Source organism: Vanellus vanellus (assembly GCF_965231255.1).
Source record: "Vanellus vanellus genome assembly, chromosome: 6".
Taxonomy (NCBI): domain Eukaryota; kingdom Metazoa; phylum Chordata; class Aves; order Charadriiformes; family Charadriidae; genus Vanellus; species Vanellus vanellus.
This window is the reverse complement of record NC_138911.1, coordinates 21,024,106-21,045,727: the sequence shown is the minus strand read 5'-3', so window position 1 is coordinate 21,045,727 and position 21,622 is coordinate 21,024,106. Positions and strand designations below refer to the sequence as shown.

The 21,622-nt window shown below is 40.1% G+C and overlaps 1 protein-coding gene across 3 annotated transcripts in view; it reads right to left on the bottom strand.

Annotated features, from left to right (window-relative positions):
- The window catches only part of LRP5 (LDL receptor related protein 5), a 166,906-nt gene that overhangs the window by 111,216 nt on the left and 34,068 nt on the right, over nucleotides 1–21,622 (bottom strand). For all 3 annotated transcript variants that reach the window (XM_082486003.1, XM_082486002.1, XM_082486001.1), the window contains exons 2-3: nucleotides 17,309–17,705; nucleotides 560–757 (exon numbers count right to left, since the gene is read on the bottom strand). In XM_082486003.1, coding sequence (XP_082342129.1) covers nucleotides 560–757; nucleotides 17,309–17,705 — 595 coding nt within the window. The remainder of the gene's footprint in view (nucleotides 1–559; nucleotides 758–17,308; nucleotides 17,706–21,622) is intronic.

The following is a 21,622-nucleotide window of genomic DNA, read 5'->3' as shown; positions in this document are numbered from 1 at the left end:
CTCAACAGAACCCTTGGACAAGAGCCACAACCCAAAAATTCCATACTGTGCTTTATATCAAGCTTTAGGAAAACCTGCTTCCTTCTCGCTTGCAGTCTTGAAATAAGCTGAATTTGGTTAATTTATAGGCATGCCACAAAGGATATCTTTGGATGGTTCAAAGGACAAGCGTGTTTTAATGTATGTTTCCTGTTAAAAAGAAAAATACAGTAACAGTACTGTAAAATCCCAGTCACTAGTTAGCTTGCCTAGGGCCAAGGATAAACATCTCCAACTATTTTCAAGACAAATATGAACCTAAAAATGAAAAATCCTGCTGTACAAGAAGGCTATAAACAGCTTATAGTGAATTACTGATACACACAGTCTTACTTTTAAAATCAGTTTTATAGGATGTGAGGCTACTTTACTTTTTGCAAGGCTATTAACAATTTTATTTAAAAAGAACAATATGGCATTGGCATTATTCTAGATTACTGAAAAAAAAATGCCTCAGTTCAAAATGAATACAGGAGGTGTGAAATAACTTACACCATATTATTGATTAAAGGAAACTTACCTAAAGGAACCATCCAGATTTGCCCTGTGAATGAAACTCAGTTTTGCATCAGCCCAGTAAAGTTTCTGCTCATCAAGATCTATCGTGAGTCCATTTGGCCAATAAATATCTGAATCAACAATTATTTTTCGTGTGCTGCTGTCCATTCCCGCCCGTTCTATTCTGGGTGTTTCACCCCAGTCAGTCCAATACATGTATCTGAAAAAGAAACCAGAGATGCACACAAATTATATCACAATACATGCTGGTTAGCTTTAGGAACAAAAGGGATAGCAGCTTTTTGCAAAGCCCGTAAGTGTATATACATAGACTAGTGTATGTACACAGACTAGTGTATACACACAAATGTATATCCCCAAAACTTTAACATACTTATTAACTGATTAATATACTTAGCATAAAGCAAACCACAGTTCCAGAGGGTGCAAAAATAGTCCTTCGTGAGAGCATCTCTCACAAGCACTGCCTCTGCATAACGTATTACCGTACTCTTTCAGTGTTGAGCAGCGTCTGATTGTCATAAGCATTTACAACTGGTCAGTTATTACAAGTTAATATCCTAAATTATATTCTGAAGCAACTAATTACCTATCCAAGCAGGCAATGACCACAGCTGAGCTTCCTTTTGCAAGTCTATACACAGAAAAGAATAAAATCAAGTGCCCTGAAATTTGTTTCTTTCAATAAATAAATCATTAATCTGTGCAGACTTGGAATGACATTAGATTAAATTTTGGGGTGCTTTTTCCCCCTCCCGTCCGTGTGCCAGTTTTCCTGTCACTCCACCTATGGGCACTTTAAGTAGCCTGAATAGAGACATTAACAGCGCGGAGAAAAATTGTCTGATCAGAAGAGGACAGTCAGTTCCCAGATGGTAAACATCACCCCCCGTAATATATTCAGTTTAAAAATTTGGCATGCCAGGGGTGCAAACACACTACAGCCAACCCATTGCACAGCTACCTCAGGCCAGTCAGAGAAACTATATTGCTTTGCCAGTGCCAAGACAGTAATTTCTGGCTTGATCTGTGTCAGGAAGCCTTTGACTTGAGGGAACCCTCAAACAAAACTAAGCGTCTGTGCACTGGACTCTCCAGCACTCCAGGTTCCTCACAATATATTAGATCAACAGCATTGCCACAAGGGCACCAGCTGGGTAAGTGCACTGAGCTACATCTAGGCTAAGTCCTGCTACCACTGGAGCTCCAGAAAATCATGGTAAAGAGGCATCTATCTAGTCTTGCAGAGCCCGTGCTTACCCAGACTTTTCATAACCTGGATTATCCCAGACTCTCAGAAACCCTGAAGAAGACAGCACTGGCTGTGCAACCACACAAGGAACCCCAAAGGAAGTAAACGCAAGTGCACTGTGAACACACACAGAGGAAAAAAGCTTCACGGTTTCTTTTATGAAAGAGAATGCTATCCATTCTGGGAAGGAAGCGGGGGACTACATTTGTAATTGCTGTCATGTTCCTCAGCAGGATGTTCTCCCCTTTGCAACAAAAGATGCTCCTGTAAACTGCAGTAGCTCTGTAGCTGCTTCACGTGCAGCTGAGGCCATCATTTCAGCCAAGGAGGAATACGCAGATGTACAGTGATCCCCAGCACGTGTCCTTCACAACTCACTTAGGCTTAAAATGCTCTGATCTCTGCGTACATCTTGCACCCCAATTCAGCTGTACTTCCAGTTCCAGCACAGTCGCAGCACCTATTTAGACCACTCTGATCACAGCAGCATATATCATCATTAGCACGAAGAGGGGAATATAGATAAAAATATAGATAAATAGACAGATAGACAGACAGGCAGAAATGACTCATTTGTATCACAATACATATACGCTTGAGTGTGGGAGGGGAAAATAAGGAGTTTTCTAGTTGAAATGGTAAAGCTTGCATGCAGATGAGTCCTCAGGCTTCTAAGACAGCTCACCTCAGAGCAGCTGCAGCAGACTCATGTCCCCAGATACCTTCCCCAAAAATTCTCAGCTACAGCAGCCAGGATAGACTGATTGCTCTTGAAGAAGTGTCAGCAGTAGCTGAGCTGCTCCAGTTCACAGGACAACCTACGAATGTAACTTGCCACTCATTTTGGTTTTCCTTAACAAGTCAGGCTGTAATTTGTGGCAGCTCAAACTGTGTGTGGAAGCAGCTACTGACAAACAACGGAAGCCATGGAAAAGCAGACATAAAAGAAACTGTCTGTGCAACCAGCAGGTAAATCAGACTGTGAAACTGATCCGGCCAAATACTCGTTTTTGGTCAGGTCAAATCAGTTCTTTGATGCGGCTCACCTGCACTAGCTTGAAGTATTCAAAGAACACCTGGAGCCACCTCTACAGAAAAGAAGATCGACAAAAGATGGGACTGTTGAATTAAGAAAAACCTGGCTATTGAATTTGACTTTGGGCTATATCATACAGCTATGACAGTCCCACACTTATTCATATATTGAAATGTATAAATGCAGACTAAAAAGTAGGTTAGACCAAAATCAGAAATCCCGTGACAGTTATTTAAAAGCAAAAACAAAAAACAAAGGAGACAAAACTAGCTAAGTCCAATTAAACCTTAAAAGCAGGTTAAAATAAAAAGGATGAAAAAATATCCCTAAAATTACCCTTAAGCAAAATTGCTCTCCTCAAGCCTCCCATTAAAACTCAGCCTGCCCTGAAGCTCAATACATTCAGATGAAAGGAAAAAAAAAAGTCTGTAAGCCAAAGGGCCCTCATGGCTTCTCTATGATATTAAAGGAGCTCCAGCTCAAGAGCCTCTCCCCCTCCAAAAACCCTGTTGCCTAATTTCATAGGTGATGTGTGTTTACCCCCGGCCACACAGAGACTGCTGGACAAAAGCAGTACTCTCAACTTCACACATTAAGTTGCCACAGGAAAACGACATTCCTACCTTTTAGCTCATTAACAGGTACCAAGCTCAATCCTCATCAATGCCTGTGTCATTCAAAGATCCAAACTACAAAGATCCAACTACACAGTATTAACAAAGTGGGAAGGCTAGCAGGATGAAGATGCATTTAGACAACATGCAGAACAATCTGAATGCACGCAGCATTCTTTCAAAGCACTTGTCTTCCAGTTGGACTTTTTTAACGCAACATATAAAAGATTATTATTACCCTGTCACCACCTCACCCTGATTACAGGATGCCTCTGCAATCCCGTAAGTATCACAAAGCCGACTTTCCTGGTGAACTTTTCAGAATATATCGTACCTCTGCAGTAATCAAGCACCGACTGAAGTAATGGTTTCATTCCCCCCACGTGCTACAAAGCACCCCTATGGTCTGCCACAGGAAAGCATGTCAAGCAACAGAATGGAAAAAACAATTCTTGTCTCCATTTAACCTCCTCTCCTTTTCTAACAGGTTTCCCCCTTTCAGCAGGCAGCAGGTGCTGAATTACCATGAATTACAGGAAATCAGCTCTGGCTAGAGGATCTCTTAACACATCAAGACCCTGAACTGGGAGTTTGGATATCACTGTAAGAAATCAGCAGCTCCTGCAGCAGGAGTCTCTGGTCTATGTAAGCCTATTTAAAACCATGCTGCTGCCAAATGGAGCAGTTCCTTCCCTGATTCCTACCCCTGGTGCTAACATTAGCACCCTACAAGAATAAAAAAACAAAACCAAAAAACTTTTCATTTGCCCTAGCAAATGATCAGTCTGACCAATGTTCCCAAAGCATTGGTGCTGAAACAGAAGGAATTAATAAAGGCAGCAGCCACACAGCTGAAGCCACCTATGAAACTTCCCCAGAGAAAGAGGTATTACTCTCCACCCCCTCCTAGATAAGTCACTCACAAATTAGGGTCCTGGACTCTACAGTTAGCTGGGGTAGTCCTCTTCATCCCTCTTCTCCCACCGTAACATCTAGGCTGTTTTGACATTTTTTGGTCAACACAAGGCACAACCCAGCACTGAACATCAAACTGTAATAGGCCATAAAATGTCATGTTTTAAATGCATTGCTGTGTGGGATTTTCAAGAATGTACAAAGTGTTGAGCTTTCCTTTTTTTTTTTTTTTTTCAACCCCCTCTATTTTGAGTGACAAAGCTAGTTCAAACCAAATTAAGTACAAACAGCATCCTGGCTGAGACACTCTATATTGAGATTCAGCTGAAGACAGATTTTTTGGGGGCAAGTTATAAATCCTAGAGAAAAAAAAAAATCCATGGTTATCATGGAAAGAATGACACAAGCTTAGCACTGCAAACTTGACTTGAACCACAGTTCCACCAAAAAGTAAAAATTTCAGGTGGGGGATCTTCCTTTATGAGATTAGTTATCAAACAAAAGTCACAGGCTTTATACCTACCCTTGAAATAACTCATGGATCTATTCCAGAAAATGAGTCTTCTGTCAAAACTACTGAAATTTGTTTGCATTAGCCAGGTTCACCAGAGAAAGAGCCATTCAGGAAAAAACAGTAGAGAAACTAAGTATTTTAGTAATATCCAGTAGTAGCCATTATGTCTTACATTTTGCATCTTCCAAATGCCCCGAGGACATCCGATCAACTCTTACGCAAATAGCAGGTATTTTTGGTTGGGGCTTTGTGGGCGGGGATGAACATTGCAAAAAGCCTGTAGTGGCTACTTAGAGAACAAATCAGTGCACACTGTAACAGTTTATATGTGAGGAACTGATTTAAATCAACTTGATTTAAGTTAACCTTAATGAATATAGTTTAAACCTGTTAAGATTACCAAATTCAGGAGCCATATTTCTTATTGACCTCAACAAAAACCAAGCACTTTGGAACAGTCTAGACATCATCAGTGTTTCTGGGACAGCTGACGGTTCCGGATTGATTTTTTTGTTTTTCAAATATAACCTTCTTTTGCTGGTACATTAACAACCCCTATCGTTTTCAATTCACTATAAAAAAAAAAAAAAAAAAATTAGCCCAGATAAGATTTCAGGAAAATTCAGTAGAATATGCAAAGAATCTCAGTCCGGTACTACCTGTGCTATTAAACACTCCCTGTTTTGAAAGCATGTTGAGAAGATATACACTGAATAATACAGAAGAGCCTTACACATGTATTTGGGTAGTTTTTTGTTTGGTTGATTTTCATGTTGTTGGTGGTGTTTTTAAATGTAAATTATACAGTTTTAAATATTCCTGGGCCAGGGAATACCATAACAACTACAGAGAGCTAAAAATATCAAAACCAGTGTTTGGTATCTAAGTACACATTAGGTTGATCACATTTTTAAGATTGAGATTTGGCATCCTGGGAATTTTTTAGCCCACCTGGATTGCAACAGGTCAATAAAAGCGTAACAGCACTGAGACTATAAAAGCAAATGAAAAATATCAATTCCTAAAGAGCTAATACATTTTAAAAAAAAGCCATTGTGAGCAAAATCCACTGCTAAGCAGCTATCAGAAATCAATACTCTTAAAAAACCTCAACCAAACAGCACTAGAGAAGCACTGAACAAAAAGCAGCCCCAGGACAAACTCTGGGTTTACTTTACTCAGTTCATCAGAGATGCTTAAGTGTCTTCTTCCTTACTAGGTTTTAACATTTAACTCCAGACTTTCAAGGCAAAAAGGAAGGAGGGGGAGGTGGGGGTGGGGGGAAGCACGGGACAGGACCACAACACGGGGACAAGAGATTAACATCTAATAATAATTTCGCAACAATTGCACCAATTCTGTCCCTAAACTGATTTGATTGAATTGCACTTTGCTACACCAAAGAAACCAGCAGGAACAAATCAGAGCAAAAGCCAAAGCTTCATCGGGCAGAAGACGTAAATATATACTTCTTTCTGAACAACCAACCACTAACAGTCCATACAGTCCATCATCCAGTAGCGAGAAGTATTGGACTCAACAGTTTGTAAAATTCTGTTACTGCTCTATTGATAAGCACAGGAGCTCCAAGCTTCGCTACCAAGCTTTCCAGTCAAAAGGCAATTAAACAAACGCAGTTCAACTGCAGTCAGCAAGTTACTGGGTTTTGGCACATACTTAATTACCACATTGAACCAGGGCTTAAAAGGTGCTTCAGTACTATCAGAAGAATGGGACTGAAAGCCACCTTGCAAAAATGAAGATTTCAAACTTGCCAAACCGCACCCCAGTGGTTTTTTCTTTTTTGCTGGCCTAACTCAGGACCAGAAACAGGATGAAGACTATATTTCCCCTCAGTTTTAAAACTACAGGGCATTTCATATTTCCTGGCGCTCCATCTCTCTTCTCATCATTTTTGCAAACATTAGAAATCACAGCCATGCCCTCAAAGAGCAGCTGATCAGCCATCTGAGCTGAAAGGTATCATGGACATAATAAAAACTGGCCAACATTGCCCAAACGCTTTTTCCACCTCCCAAAACACAGTATGGTTGCCAAACCTTACATAACCTGCTTACACAAAAGGGGCCCGTTGTACAGATGATGTAAATCAGCACAAACTTCTCCAATTTCAACAATGTTCTGAACTTATACAAGCCCAGGGCACAAAACAGGAATTTACAGGAAATTACTACAAAGTTTAGATTCCTGCACTTACTTCCCTCATCCCACCTTTAAATTTACAAAATCTCAACTGTGAAATTAAATAGTAACAATTGTTTGCAGAAGGGAAAAGAATGGCTATCTTGCATAGCATTAAGCTGCAAATTACTTACTCAAATTACCTCTTTTTTTTTTCTTTAAGCACTGAACTATGAGACCTGGATGTTCTTGACAAAATACATTACACCAAACCCAAAAATATGCCCCAACAGGTAACCATCACAACTAATCACGCTGTATTCAAAGACATGTATTTAAAGCAAAGTTAACAAACCCACCAAGAACCACCATTCTCCACTGCTATTTTCCTACAACTTTTATTCTGACAGGTTTATTCTTTTAAAATATACACATTACATATATATACTCTGCTATTTGGCAAGTGACAACAAAGAGGAAAAACATAATTGCCTGTCAACTGATGGATGCTCAAATATTATTGCAATGAAGTGCTTGCAAGTAAAGAGCACATCTTTCCCTGCTCACCCACATGGAAACGAGTAAGACACCTTAGTGATTTCTCAAAAGTAAACAAGCATGTATTAAATACAGCCTCAACACCCTGTTAAAAAGTCAGGTTACATGACACTGTGAAGCTGAAGAATCCTCATAGAGAAGACTCAAGAAGATTTCCAAACACATTGAGCTAGAGAAGGAGGGCAGCAGGAAGGAGACACTTGCGACACTACTCGGGGGGGTTAGGAAGAAAATTTTCAACTTGGAATGCAATATTAATGCAAATACCTCTGATACACTGAGAAAAAGAAACTACACTGGTAGGATTGCCTGAGAAAAAAAAGGAGTTGCACATACTTTGTGTGGTATGCACTTTCCCCTCTAAAAGAATGTCCAGCACATTTGCATTCAAAAACTCTACAGAAAACAGAAAAACAACTGTAAGAACATAAAATGAGCCCTCATAACTGCTACTCATGGTCACTAGGTAAGGTACAAGAGACAACACAATACAACTTTTTCTTCCCAGACACTTCTGAGGAGAGATGAAGAAATATTATATATAAAGAAATTATTTCATATTGAAAGCACTTCACAAGCAACTCAGCATTATACCACCACTCTAAGGTGGTCAGGGAAGTCACAGAAAACAAGACAGGGAAAGGGCCTCAGGAAGTCATGAGCCCTGCAACAAAAAGGCTGCTTTTTCACAGAATCATTGAATTCCTGAGGTTGGAAGGGACCTCTGGAGATTGTCTACTGCAACCTTACCACTCAAAGCGGGGTCAACCAGAGCAGGATACCCAGGACCTCGTCCAGTCAGGTTCTGAGTATCTCTAAGGTTGGAGACTCCACAACCTCTCTGGGCAACCTATTTTCTTTCACTGAAGTTGAACTTCCTCTGTTTCAGTTTGCACCTATTGCCTCTAGTCCTTTCACTGGATACCACTAAGAGTATCATATTTACTCCTTCACATCACATGTTTATACACATTGATAAGATCCCCTGAACCTTCTGTTTTCCAGGGTAAACAACCCCAACTCAGTCAGTCTCGTCTTCTACAGTGGATGCTCCAACCCCTTAATCATATTTGTGGCCCTTTGTTAGGCTCACACCAGCATGCCCACATCTCTCTTGTGCTGAGGAATCCAGAACTGGACAGAGTATCCCAGGGGTAATGAAGTCCAGGATGCTGTTGGCTTTCTTTGGAGCAAGGCGATATTGCTGGCTCATATTCAGTTCATTGACCCCAGGTTCTCTTCTTCTTTCAAAAAAGACGATTTATTTTAGGAAGGGAAAAATAGTCCAAATCCCATTACATTCAACTTATTTTAAGACACACTGCAGCAACTCAGCAGCAACCTGTTGGAGCAAGTCCAGAGGAGGGCCACAAAAATGATCAAAGGGCTGGAGGAACTCTCCTACAAAGACAGGCTGAGACAGCTGGGAGTTCAGCCCAAAGAAGGGAAGGCTCCAGGGAGACCTTATAGCAGCCTTTCAGTACTTAAGGGGGCTGTCCTGGTTTGAGGTGAAACAGAACCAATTTTCTGTTCAGTAATTTTACTTGGCATCTAAGCCTCTTCTAACAAACTGAAGTCTCTAAAATCAAGAGCGTATTGTGCAGAAACTCTTCGCTCTTAGAGTGATAAGACCTGATTAGTTGTAATTTATGCCTAGGAATGGTATGCAGTGAGGCTCTTGCTCATAGAATCATAGAATGGTTTAGGTTGGACCTTAAAGATCATCGAGTTCCAACCCCCCTGTGATGGGCAGGGACACCTCCCTCTAGATCGGGTTGCTCAAAGCCCCATCCAGCCTGGCCTTGAACACTTCCAGGGATGGGGCATCCACAACTTCCCTAGGCAACCTGTTCCAGTGTCTCACCACCCTCAAAGTAAAAAATTTCCACCTAATATCTATTTTAAATCTACCCTCTTCCAGTTTGAAGCCATTTACCCCTCGTCCTATCACTACACGCCCTTGTAAAAAGTCCCTCTCCAGCTTTCTTGTAGGCCCCCTTTAGATACTGGAAAGTTGCTATAAGGTCTCCCTGGGGTCTTCTCTTCTCCAGGATGAACAATCCCAACTCTCTCAGCCTGTTACGTGGAAAAAAATCTTACTTCAGCTTAAACTACTGCTTGATTTTACATGAGAAAATTAGAAATGTGTTTTGACTTAAACCAAAGGCACCCATCATGACAGAATGGTGCCAGTCCAGCCAGACCAACATGTCGTATATGCCATAATTTCCACACTGCCTCTGTGCAGCTATAAACTGCACCCATCAAGTCCTCTAATCAAAGAGAATCCCAGCTTCTACCATCTCTTTGGCCCCAGAGCCAAAGCTACAAGACCAAAGCTACATTTCTGGCCACCTGAGAAACCAATGCAACATACACTGGCACTGAGACAATCAAAGCCATCCTGTTTTCCTTCGGTTCCCTTAAGAAATTATAAAGGTAAGAATATCATGATTCCCAAACTGCTTAAGATGACTAAGTGTGTACAGGGCAAAGAAGCCTTAGTCTCCAGAACTCAGGATACGAGGACTGTCAGAACCTGTAGGAAAAAAAAAGAGTGCTAACAGGGAAGTGAATTCAATATTAAGAAAGTCTACACATTTCCATCTCTTCCCCATGCAATTCCAGCTGGGGGGATAAAAAGGTAAATAATTTTTTTCTGCCACCTCTGAACAGGCAGCTCTGCTCTCAAATGAAGCAAATGGTCTTTGAACAATTTATGCCCTTTAGTCATATCTATGAGAAGGAAAAGGGAGAAATAAGCAAAAGAGACTGATGAAACGTTTATGGAAAGGCTGCCACCATCAAGGGTATCCATCTGAAAATTAGAGCAAATAGCACTTCCTCCAAGAACTTCTACTTTCTCATGCAGGAGGCTATTTGCAGCTATTTGGCCACACAACATATCAAAAGCTTTCCAACTCCCAGAAATTACAGCCATACCAAGATACAGGATGTGACCTGTAACTGATTTTATGGCTATTTTTCTTACACTCTAAGAAAACAACTGTGCTATTCTCATATTCATCCTCTTATATTCACCCTCATTACAACGTTTTAAATAGCCAAAAGCTTCAAAATAATTTTATACTTGAAATTAATTACTAAACAGAGACACACAAGATATAACTCATCTCTAGCTTTCAAGGCAGCAATAATCATGTTTCACTAAAAACTGGGGCATCTTCTGCATTTTAACTGAGTAGCCATGAGTGAAAGTAAAGAGTTCCTAAAAAAAATAATCTTTACCCATACCATGTTTGATGTTTTCCTTCTCCAGTATTTGCAACAGTCCCAGGTTTTTATTCAGTATTCCCCCCTCCTCTGAACTATTTCAAAAGAGATAAGATCACATGATACACTGTTAAAAACATTTCACCATTCAGTCATTTAATCAAAATATTCCAAGCTTCAGTCTACTGCAGCTCATATAGATCAGGCTTCAGCGTACAGAACCAAGCAATTTCAACACAGAAAGCCAACATGCTTAACCTTAAGTACACGATATACTGTTGTGTGGGGACCAAGGTCCTGGTGAATCAGCAGTAAACACCACAGCAGTTTTATTTAAGTGCTTCTATAACCACAGTAGTCAGTTACGTAAAAACAGCTACAGGTCTGGTTCATGGTTTTGCTGTGACACTGAGGAAATACTGCATTAACAACTAAGTGCATCTGAGGCTTTTAGTTTTAGACTCTGAACTGAGAGCTTTCTAATTTTGATAGCTGTCCCTTCTAAATCCATTTTTGAATATGCCACTTGTCATATTTAGTCATTCAATTCTTTCCTTCCTTCAGTGCCAAATATACCTTAGGTCAATGACAGTCATTGCTTGCAGGTTTTGGCTAATTTACCTGAAGTGATAGTTACGCTGGGCTATGGCACACACTTCCCTACACTGTACAGAACCTGATTAGACTTGTTTTAACCCCTAAACTAATGGCCATTCTGCAGAATGCCAAAACTTATGATTAATAGCCTTAGCCTTTATTGTCAATAATTTTTTTCTATTGTTGTTTTCTAATTTGCATCTTATTTCCTTCTCCCAAAGCCTCTGCTATTCCAAAAGTGGAAGACTGCTCCATAAATGAAGTTGGCTTCTGCGAAGCCCACTGCCACTGCCTAAGACACCCACACCATGTCATAAAAGACAGTTTAAGAACTAAAATGAGGGAGGAAATGTAGAAAGAGATTTGCAACCTTTCTTCAGCCAGTCAACCCAATTCAAAGGTCCTTGCTTTCCTCCTCCACGAACGTAATTCCTTCAAACCCCACTAGAGTTAGGATGCCAGCTCAGGTATGGCCAATTCAACAATGCCAGTGACTACACCAAGTGAAGGCTGCCGTTAGGCACAGACAAAAAAAACCCACAAGACAGCATGTTTTTTTTGGAGGCAATGAATTTTTATTTTTCTTTAAAATAACCATTTCACAGAGGTTTGATTCAGCTCTTTCTGCTTCAGCAAAAGAGGGGGCAGAAACTTCTCAAGCAATACTGTCTGCTGAATAAGCCAATTCACAGAAAATACAGCCTAAACTTGAACAGCAACCTTGCTCCAGAAGATATCACAGCGGTCATCACACAACTAGGAACAAGCTCAAGGCTTATATTAACCAAAGTAGATGTTTCTAATACATTGTAGGCTTTAATAATGTGAACTACATCATTAGCACTTAGCAGTGAAAATCAGGTATGAAGATTAAGAATACACTACAGCTTCTCAGAACCAGAGCCCTGTACTACAGGTTGAAGGTAGCAAGCCTTGAGATTCAGATTCAGAAGTGCTAGATTTAATGACCCTTGTCAACACACATTCTAGGCTGTTCAGATCTAAGACCTTCCCTACAGGACTGAGAATTAACTCATTTGTTTTGGCTATGCATTCTTTTCATGAAACTGAAGCTTGCTTGCAACACACTTGCATCTGAAATGCATTCCTGCTTCTCCACACAACGTTCATGATATCTAGGTTCTTTTCACTGCGTTGCACAGAATTTGAGCTATCTCTTTAGTTGGGCTTGAGTAAAATCTTTACATACACTAACTTAAGTTTTGTTAGAAGTTGCTGTCCTGAAAACACAGAAACACACAAAAGCTGCAAACTCAAACTTAATAAAACACCAACACTACCAAATCCCCCATCAGCAGTCCACCTAGCAAGAATGTATATAAAGGCTAATGTTCTCCAAAACAGCGTTAAGAATTTTAGCCTAATGTCTTCCATTAAACAAACTCAGCTTCACATAGCCTACACGAGGTCTGGGATCTAGGTGTTCAGAGCAAAATGTCAGTGAATTTGCAGAAAAATGTTTTGTACTCTCCTCTGTCTGCTTAGTTTATCCTTAATTTCAAGGAAGAAGAATAATTGGTTTATCACATATTCTGTCTCCTTTGATTCCTAGAATATACAGTGGATTCAGCAAGAAAGCTTTGAGGTGTATGGGAAAGAATGCCATGTTACATATTAAGCATCTGCCTGTTAATTACGATACTGTCTCAGAGCAACAGAAAATCCAGAACAATTAAAGATTTTCACTACCTCTGGGAAGAGCAGAAACCCACAGATCATCTGCAATAGTCTCTCACAGCTTGCTTTAAAAGAAAGACATTTTAGAAAGGCTCTGAATGATTGTTGTGGGAGATGACAAGGACATCTCTCTTTTGTGTTATGACTTTCAGATAAGCATTGGCTTTAAAGAAGGAAGGTAGGTTGAGTATGGAAACGATGAAGCTCTCTTTAAAAATGTCAATATGCCAAATACATCTATCTTACTATTTAGCAAGCCTACTAAAACATAAAAAAAAAAAATCGTACTTTAGAATTTCAGCCAGAGATCACAGAAAAATAGGCTTTGAAAGGAGTCTCCAGAAGTTAACTAGTCCATCTCGCACAGCCTAAGGCTTGGTCATTACACCTATAATGTACCTAGGAGATGATAACTGTATATACAGTATGTTCTCTATTCTGTCGAAATAGTCTATGTCTTGAAGAATTGCACTCAAAACGGAATAAAAACTATTTATTAGGTAAACACCATGCTGGGCATAATATCCAACTGCAAACACCAGAACATGAAATTGAGTCCTTCATCCATCTCTGCAGAACAGCCTTACTAAAGCTAAAAGAGAAGAGAAGGTGTCACCAATCTGCACCAATCTTGACGTTATTTTGTCAACAGGGAAATCAGATTTGTTTGACAGCAAGCATTCTTGACAAGCCCATGATTGGTCACTACTAGTATCAGCTAAGCATTTACAAACTGCTTATTTGTCTTACTGGTCTATACCCAATGAAGTTTTCTTCCTCATTTTCTAAGTTTTCCCCCACTTCTCTAGAAGAAACTTCTAAAAGGCCAAAATCACATCTGCGGAAATTCTTCCAGACTGAAAGCAAATACCTAGCAACTTTAAGACTGCATCAACCAGTTTAAGAATCCTAGTCTAAATTTCATCAAATTTCATGATCTGGAAGAAAACCCACAAACCCACTTACTCAAGTGCTGTACTCTGTTCTCTTCTATCTTAGCACAAATTCTTACTCTTCTGCCAGTTGTAATAACTGCATTAGCACCTGATCACAAGAACTCATTAACAAAAAGACAAATGAAAAGGTACAAAACAGTTTTTTTCCTACTGTCATCCACTTCCCTTCCCCAGAAAATACCAGTAAACAAGGAACAACTGGTTCTAGGTGAGCTCAAAACCAGAGCCTGCCGTGCCTAAATCAAATGTAATGATCACTACTTCACAGATGCACCTATAAAATATTTCAGTAGCACCATGTGAAATGAAGTGGTTGTAAAAGCAAATTAAATTTGAATGCTTTATTCCAAAAATATACACCATGTATGACTTCTTTGGTTTATTAAGTTAATTATACTAGCTGGTTGGGCAAACCTGCATTTAATTCAATAGGATCCTCGTGCAATACTGACTGGATTTTGTCACTTTTACCCAGAAGAGCAGCTCTATGAAGGTTGATTTTAATAGACCATAGCAGGGATGAATTCGTTAATTATAAAGGATACAGGTATCTTCATAATGCATTTTCACAGGCCATTTATTTATGTTGCTTTGTTGCATTGGGTTAATACAAAAATCAAACAGGCTAACAATTAGAAATGTCTGCCACAAGCTAAAAGCAATAGAGGTGTTTCATATAAAGCTCAAAAAAAGCAACCTGTAGACTGAACTAATGTTTAGGACAGCAACACGTGTAACCCAAGGAACTGATCTGAGCAAAAGTCAGGAGAACTGTCATTCTTTCCCCATTCCAAGCAATTTCGTTGACCACTACCAGGAAGTCTCAAGGTGACCAACTCACATACAGACACCTACATTTTTGGCAAATGAATCTTGTTCCTTATACTAGCCCATTCCACAGTGACTGTTCATACTTGCACACCTTCCCTGGACAATTAAGTGCAAGATACTTAGAAGTAGACAAGTCCTCCAGGAAGGAAAGAATAGGCTACCACAGACGTACGGAAAGGCAAAAACAAGGTAAGATACCTAACATCAAATGGTGTCTTCTGTTATTACACTTACTGGATTTTGTGTATGTTTAAGAAATGCTGCACATCTGTTGTATACAAAGTATTGCTGCAAAGAACTTCCTTTCAAAGTCACGCAAAATAAACCATGCCTGCATCCCTCCTTCTTCCAAACACAAAGAAGGATTAGATTTGCAGAAGCACTGCAACTTCACCATCACCACTAATATTTTTTAAAAAGCTCTCCTTTTGACCTGTACCAACAATACTTTCTCCACCAGTTGTTCCAAATCAGTTTTCACTAAAAATAATAATTTCACACTTCCTGTAGTATAGGAGGAATATACTACCAGAAAACCCCAGTTAATCCCTTCAGTTTTTCAAACCAGGAGAGTTATAAAGCACATAATAAGGAATTAAATGTATTGCCATGACCAATATTCAAGCTGCCTTAAAGAAAGTAGTCAAAAGGCAAGGAACTGCATCCAGTTACAAGATGTCAACCTGTCCTATTTCATGGACAGTGCCATTCCACTCTCTCTGATCTACCTCATTACAAAATACTCAATTTAATAGCACATTCCCTCTTTAAATTTCACTGAACTCTAGATCTAAAGTTAGTCTTTAGTGTTAATTAATTCCGCATAGATTACTTGTCATCAGGATACACAAAGGATTCCTGCTAATTTATTAAAAATACCTGCACACAGCAATTTGCTATGGGAAGAATTCCTTTCACCTAAAGGCATCCGTAATGAAGTCAGGATTAAGAGGACAAGGTCCCCTCTGGTAAAGTCCTTTGGTCCAACAAAGTCACTCCACTTTCCCTTTTATTGATTACGGCTGTACCTTTCCACCAGTTATCTGAAGGGTAAAGGCAGCTCCAGCATTTGACCTATCAACAAAACTAAGGACTTTGTTTCTTTGGGTACACAGAGTTTCATTTAGTACTTGTACATCCTTTACATATTAATCATAAATGTACCCATAACTCCTCACACTCATCTGGGAAGACTTATGCAGGAACCACTGCAAAAACAAGCGGACAAAGTTCCAGTCTGTAGCGTGGCAGTTACTGACAAGTTGCCCTCTGTTGCTCAGTTTCAATTTTCACTTCTCACATACCTGAAGGTGGTGGTTTCTCAAGAGACTGTCCATCTCCCAGTGCATGACAAGCCACAAACTACTATATTTGTGGTTTATCCTAAGCCCTTCTATTAACTCAGCATCCCTTTGCAAAGAGGCCAAACTCATTGAAAATGTCAGTTGACGCCAGATTTTCTTACAAATGAGAAAACTACCTACACATACCGTACAGAAGAGGAAAATAAAGTGATCCCTGAGATAGAGTTGTGAGAATGGCAGCAGATTAGTGGCAAATCACCTCACCTGGGTGGATTTGTGCACACAAGAGAAGTGCACCTCACTTCTCTTTTCCCCTTGTCCCAGGGGTCCATCTAGCACAGAAGATCCTCAGTCATCACTGTAATGAATATGGGGCCCAAACTGCACAACATCTGTACTATTTGTGCACAGGGACAGCAAACAGCACATGTGAAATGGTGGGCAGTATTGAAGAGGGAGGGAGGGAGGAAGCATAAAGAGACACAAGTATTTTCAAGAGCACTCAAAGTGACAAATCCAGCCTGCTCCCTTATTACTTCCTAACCTGGTCACCTTACAGCATTGAGAGTCCCCAGTTTCACTTGGATTCTTTTACTTGCCGGCACAAACATGATTATTCAACATCACCACTTAAGAATATCCTGATTTTGTTTTCCAGAGCATAGCAAGTGAGAATTACTGTTTCAACTCATGCAGATTTACACAACTTGTCGACTAGATACATTAAATAGACATCACATATCAAATGAAAGTTAACTTACCAGACAACATAACTGAGAAAATAACAATAAAAAAGGCTTGGAAAATTAATTACTTTTCAGAAGTGCAACATACTCATTGAAGAAGGCAATCATACTGGTTGAATATTTGACTTGGCACCTAAGATCAGCTGTAGTTTTCTTTTTGGCTCTATGTCTGGGCTGTCACTTCTTGCCACAAAATATTTAAGCTCAAACATATGTTCAGCTATGGATCTTGATAAAAATACCTTGGGAAAATGTAAACTGGAACAAAAGGCTATGTTTCTTTTTCAGAATTAAAAACTCAACATAAATCACCACTATATACATTTAAGCATTTAAGTCAAATTAATATTTACCCATGAGCAGGATCCAAAGCTATTGCCCTGGGCTGATCAAGGTCTTGCCAGAAGAGGACTTTTCTAGATGTTCCATTGAGATTAGCTACTTCTATCCTATTGGTTTCTGAATCCGTCCAATAAAGTTTTTTCCCAATCCAATCACATGCCAGGCCATCCGGGGAAACCAGACCAGAAATGATGACATTCTGCACCACATTCCCAGTTTGGTTAATGTAAGTTTGCTTGATGGCTTCTTCACTCACATCTGTCCAGAAAACGATGCCTTGTGAATACTGGAAGTCAACCGCAGCAGCATCCTCTAAACCACTGACCACCACAGTGGACTCCAGCTTTGTGCCTCCAGCATCCACAAGTCGAACATCCCGCCGATTGGCAAAAAGCAGAAAGGGAGATGCTACAGAAGAAAAAAACAAAAATGTGTTAGTATCATTGGCATCTACAGATGTTAAAGCACTGAATATGAATACAGCAGAGGAGGATTTCTTTTCCAAGATCAGTGGGGCATGCAGTACAGCAGAAGGAATACAGAAGTTTCACATGAGAGAAAAATCCACACTACCCAAAAACCTCTTCCTTCCACATGTCAGACAAAGGGGTAAAAGACAGAGGGAAGAGCAGGCCCAATTATGTATCTATGGGATATGGATAGCATCTTCAATATATTTAAGAGTTCAAACTGAGGCCCTTCAACAATACCTTCAACAACACCTTTTGTGAATCCATAAACCCGGGTTTAGAACAAATTAAGTCTTCATGGTTTAAAAGCTTGGTTCACCAAGTTGAAGTAGTAACAGCACACAGAAAGCAAGTTCTCATACCCTCTAGTAGCAGGCTGGAAACTAACAGTACTAGACACAACACCCTGAAATGCTCCTACCAAGTGCCCTCCTAGATATCAAAGACTGTGACAGAGATTCAAAACAACTGTATTCTCCTCTGCAACACAACAAGAGAGAAATTCAAGGAAGAGTTTGAAAGAAGATGATGATGGGGGTTGTGGAAGCTTCTGGGGACTGCTGTTAGCTGGAAGAGGCAGCCAGAGCAAAAGGACAAAGGTTCTTTCTATTTGAAGCTCTAAGTGCGTGGTGGAAGCTGGATTCCTAGTACTGAATGACAGGAAACAAGCTTTGGAAGGGGAACTAACTTATGATTGATGCAAGAGGGATGGGAAGCTTAAAGACATGTCAAAATAACAGCCATAGAGATATTCCAGCAGTACCTGCACAAGTTTTAAATCTCTTATGTGTGAGGTTCAGTTGGACAATGACATTGGCAGATGACACTGGCATTCACAACAGAACAGGAGAAGGTGTGGAGAGAGACTCATGAGAGGAAAAACCTTGTTGAGTTTGATCTGACAGTAAGACATACAGAAGCAGCAGTAACACTGGCAGAGATTTTAGCATAGACAACATGACTCCTCTGTCATACCAGATCTCATCTGCCATTATACTCTGAGAAAAACAAATCTGTGCTTTCAATAGAGGTTGTTTCTCCACACTCTGAGACAGAAAGGTGTGAAGTTCTGAGTCCTACAGTTCCTCCCTCCACTCCCCACATAGAATATTATAAAACCCTAGCAGAGGGAGATTGTAAAGATCCTCTGAAGGACCCACTATGAAGGGAGCAGGCATGACCCAAGCGAGAGACAAAGGCATGATTCTGCCTAACTGCTTCTTCCAGAAGAGGACATTAAGTAGACTTGCTGCAGAACATTCCTTCCCAACCAGACCAGCCAGACTGATGGCTGAGCTAACCACTTCAGTTCTCTCCTAAAAGTGCAGGCTTGCTACTTCATCCAGCAGTAAACAAGAAAAATAGTTATCTGCAGATATGGCTGGGAAGGTAACAGCCAAGTACAATGATGCCACCATACCGGCCACAGCTGTGAACACCACTGGCAGCTAAGGAGAATGCCAGTATTTCAGAAAAAGCCACTAGATGATGGAAGCAATAGAGCTCCCTCAGCTCCTCCTCTAATTGCCAAAGTCTGGTAGGGATCTTATGTCACCAAATTAAGAACTATTTTCAGTTACCCATGCTGTTTGTCACCTTGAACCCCAGTACCCTTCCCACTCCTCCCCCCCGTTCTTCTAACTCAAGCGGCAGCTGCTGGAGCTCTACACCATTTAACTGCTGACTCCTAGCTTCATATACAATCATTTCACTTGCTACCGCTGCTTCCTGTGTGCACCCAGCAGAGGTCCAAACACTTGCCATTCAACTCAAGGAACAACACACAAAACAGAGCAGCAACAACAGATATGTTACTTAATCTTCTATGGCCTGTGATATAAATACCTTTAGTTTCAAATTCATGTTACCGTATATAATATACGAGAGTTAGCTCTTGATATTGTCCTTCAGATGCAATTTCTCCTGCACTTTTAAAAGACGACAGTTTATACGAGGTCTGAGTTGCAGGTCTGCCAGCCCTGGCAGCCCTGCCACATGCTGTTGCCTTTTTCGTGAACTCTGGCTCCAGCTACATGTTCACTGGAGAATGTATGCCACTGCATGGGCCAAAGTGAAGTACATCTCTGACAACAGCTTATGTATTTATATGCAGGCCAAGGACCTCAGTTAGAATCTACAACTCGGCTTCATATGAACTTAAAAACATGCATAAAAAATCAGCCTTTTCATTGTTATTCTGCAAGGCCTTTTTTTTTCCCACAAGTCAGGAAAGAGACGGCTTTATTTTTCTATGCTGCTGAAAGCAGTAAGGAAAATTTAAATCAGCTGGTGGTTTTAGTGAGGATCTTGGACAGCAAAGACACAGACAACTGTCATCATGAAAGTTTCACTGAAAATGTAATATCTTTGTTTTCTACAATATTTAACTCAAGAAAGTTTTTACAGATTGAGGATAATTATTTGTTAAGAAATGAAGTCTCCGTATCACTTCTGTCTAATTTCCTAACTTGCCAAGTCCTCCTCTCTCTCATCTTTAAAAACACTAGGAATGGTATCATGAAAGCCTGACAGGTTAGTTATTGAAAACAGAAGAAAAAATGTCTAGAATGCAAAGGGCTTGTTTTCTTCTCTGCAACTCATTGGTTCCCCATAACCATGTCTATTTTAAGTGGCACTGTACCAAACCATTTGAATACTTGGAAAGTTTGATGTTAGTGGGCTCTGTTTAAGTCACAAGTTTTCTGGGGCAGAGAACTTCTCAAGTTATGCACACTGCCTCACAAAACCAGCTCCATATCCAGCCAAAGATCAAAGCCATAAAGTCTATGTACAAATTTTTAAAAATACTGTCCGAAACACAAGTTTTGAGGACTATGAATATACAGATTTTCATCTAGACATTTCCATGCTGAAGCCATTATTAATGCTAGTACAAAGAGAAGAGAAACCTGAAATACCAAGTCTGATCGCAGCAGAGGAACTCAATAGCTTCTTAACTAAAGATCAGACATGAACAATGTCTAATTCAATCAGTATCAATATTATCCCAGCTCCCCATCCGTTTCAAGAGATTTCTTCCCCACTGACGCACACAGTAGGGCAACAGCATACAGATAACACATTAACCACTGTGTTCTCTGTCACTTCCGTGCTTCAGAGGCGTCCTGATTGAAGTGCAGCTGCATTGTCTTGGCTATAAACACCCAGTGGGGAAATCATGCTGCCCTGCTTGCAAGTGTGTTAAAATTTCCCTGCATTTACACACTGATGTAGACTGACTGACTGACTATTGAAAATGGCCGATGTTTATCCCTTCTAAGAAGAAATAAGTATTCAATTTCTTTTGGGAAAAAAAAAAAAAAAAAAAAAAAAAAGAGATAAGGCAGAACTCTGATTTTGAAAGCCACTTCTCTGTTCCTCCCCACCAGACTTTATTCAGTCCAAATTTTATAAAAAATGTTGCAGAGCCCTTTTAGAGCATTACTGGTATGAAAGGAATAAAAAAAACAAAACCAATCAAAAACCAGTAATCAAAACGGGTAACCGGTTCTCAACACTGATTCTTGCCTGGAATGCTGCTGAAGAAACACATGCTCTCCCAAGTTCAGAAATAATGCAAAAGTCAGAAGAGCAACTGAATGCTCTGTTTCCATGGCCTTGCATTTATCACATCAGGTCAGAATGTGATGGCTCACTAGCAGGCAAAGCTAGCTCTGGTAACTCTGCAGCTTCAACTAAATACTACCTCCGAGATGTCTCAAGAAAAGTTCACAGAACTTTTTGAATTTCCAACATTCCCAGTTAGTAAGCAGTAAATTTGAAAGAGGCAACCAAGAAAGCAGATGCCCTTCTAGAAGGACAGATGCATAGCATTTAGTTTCATAGAATTACTAA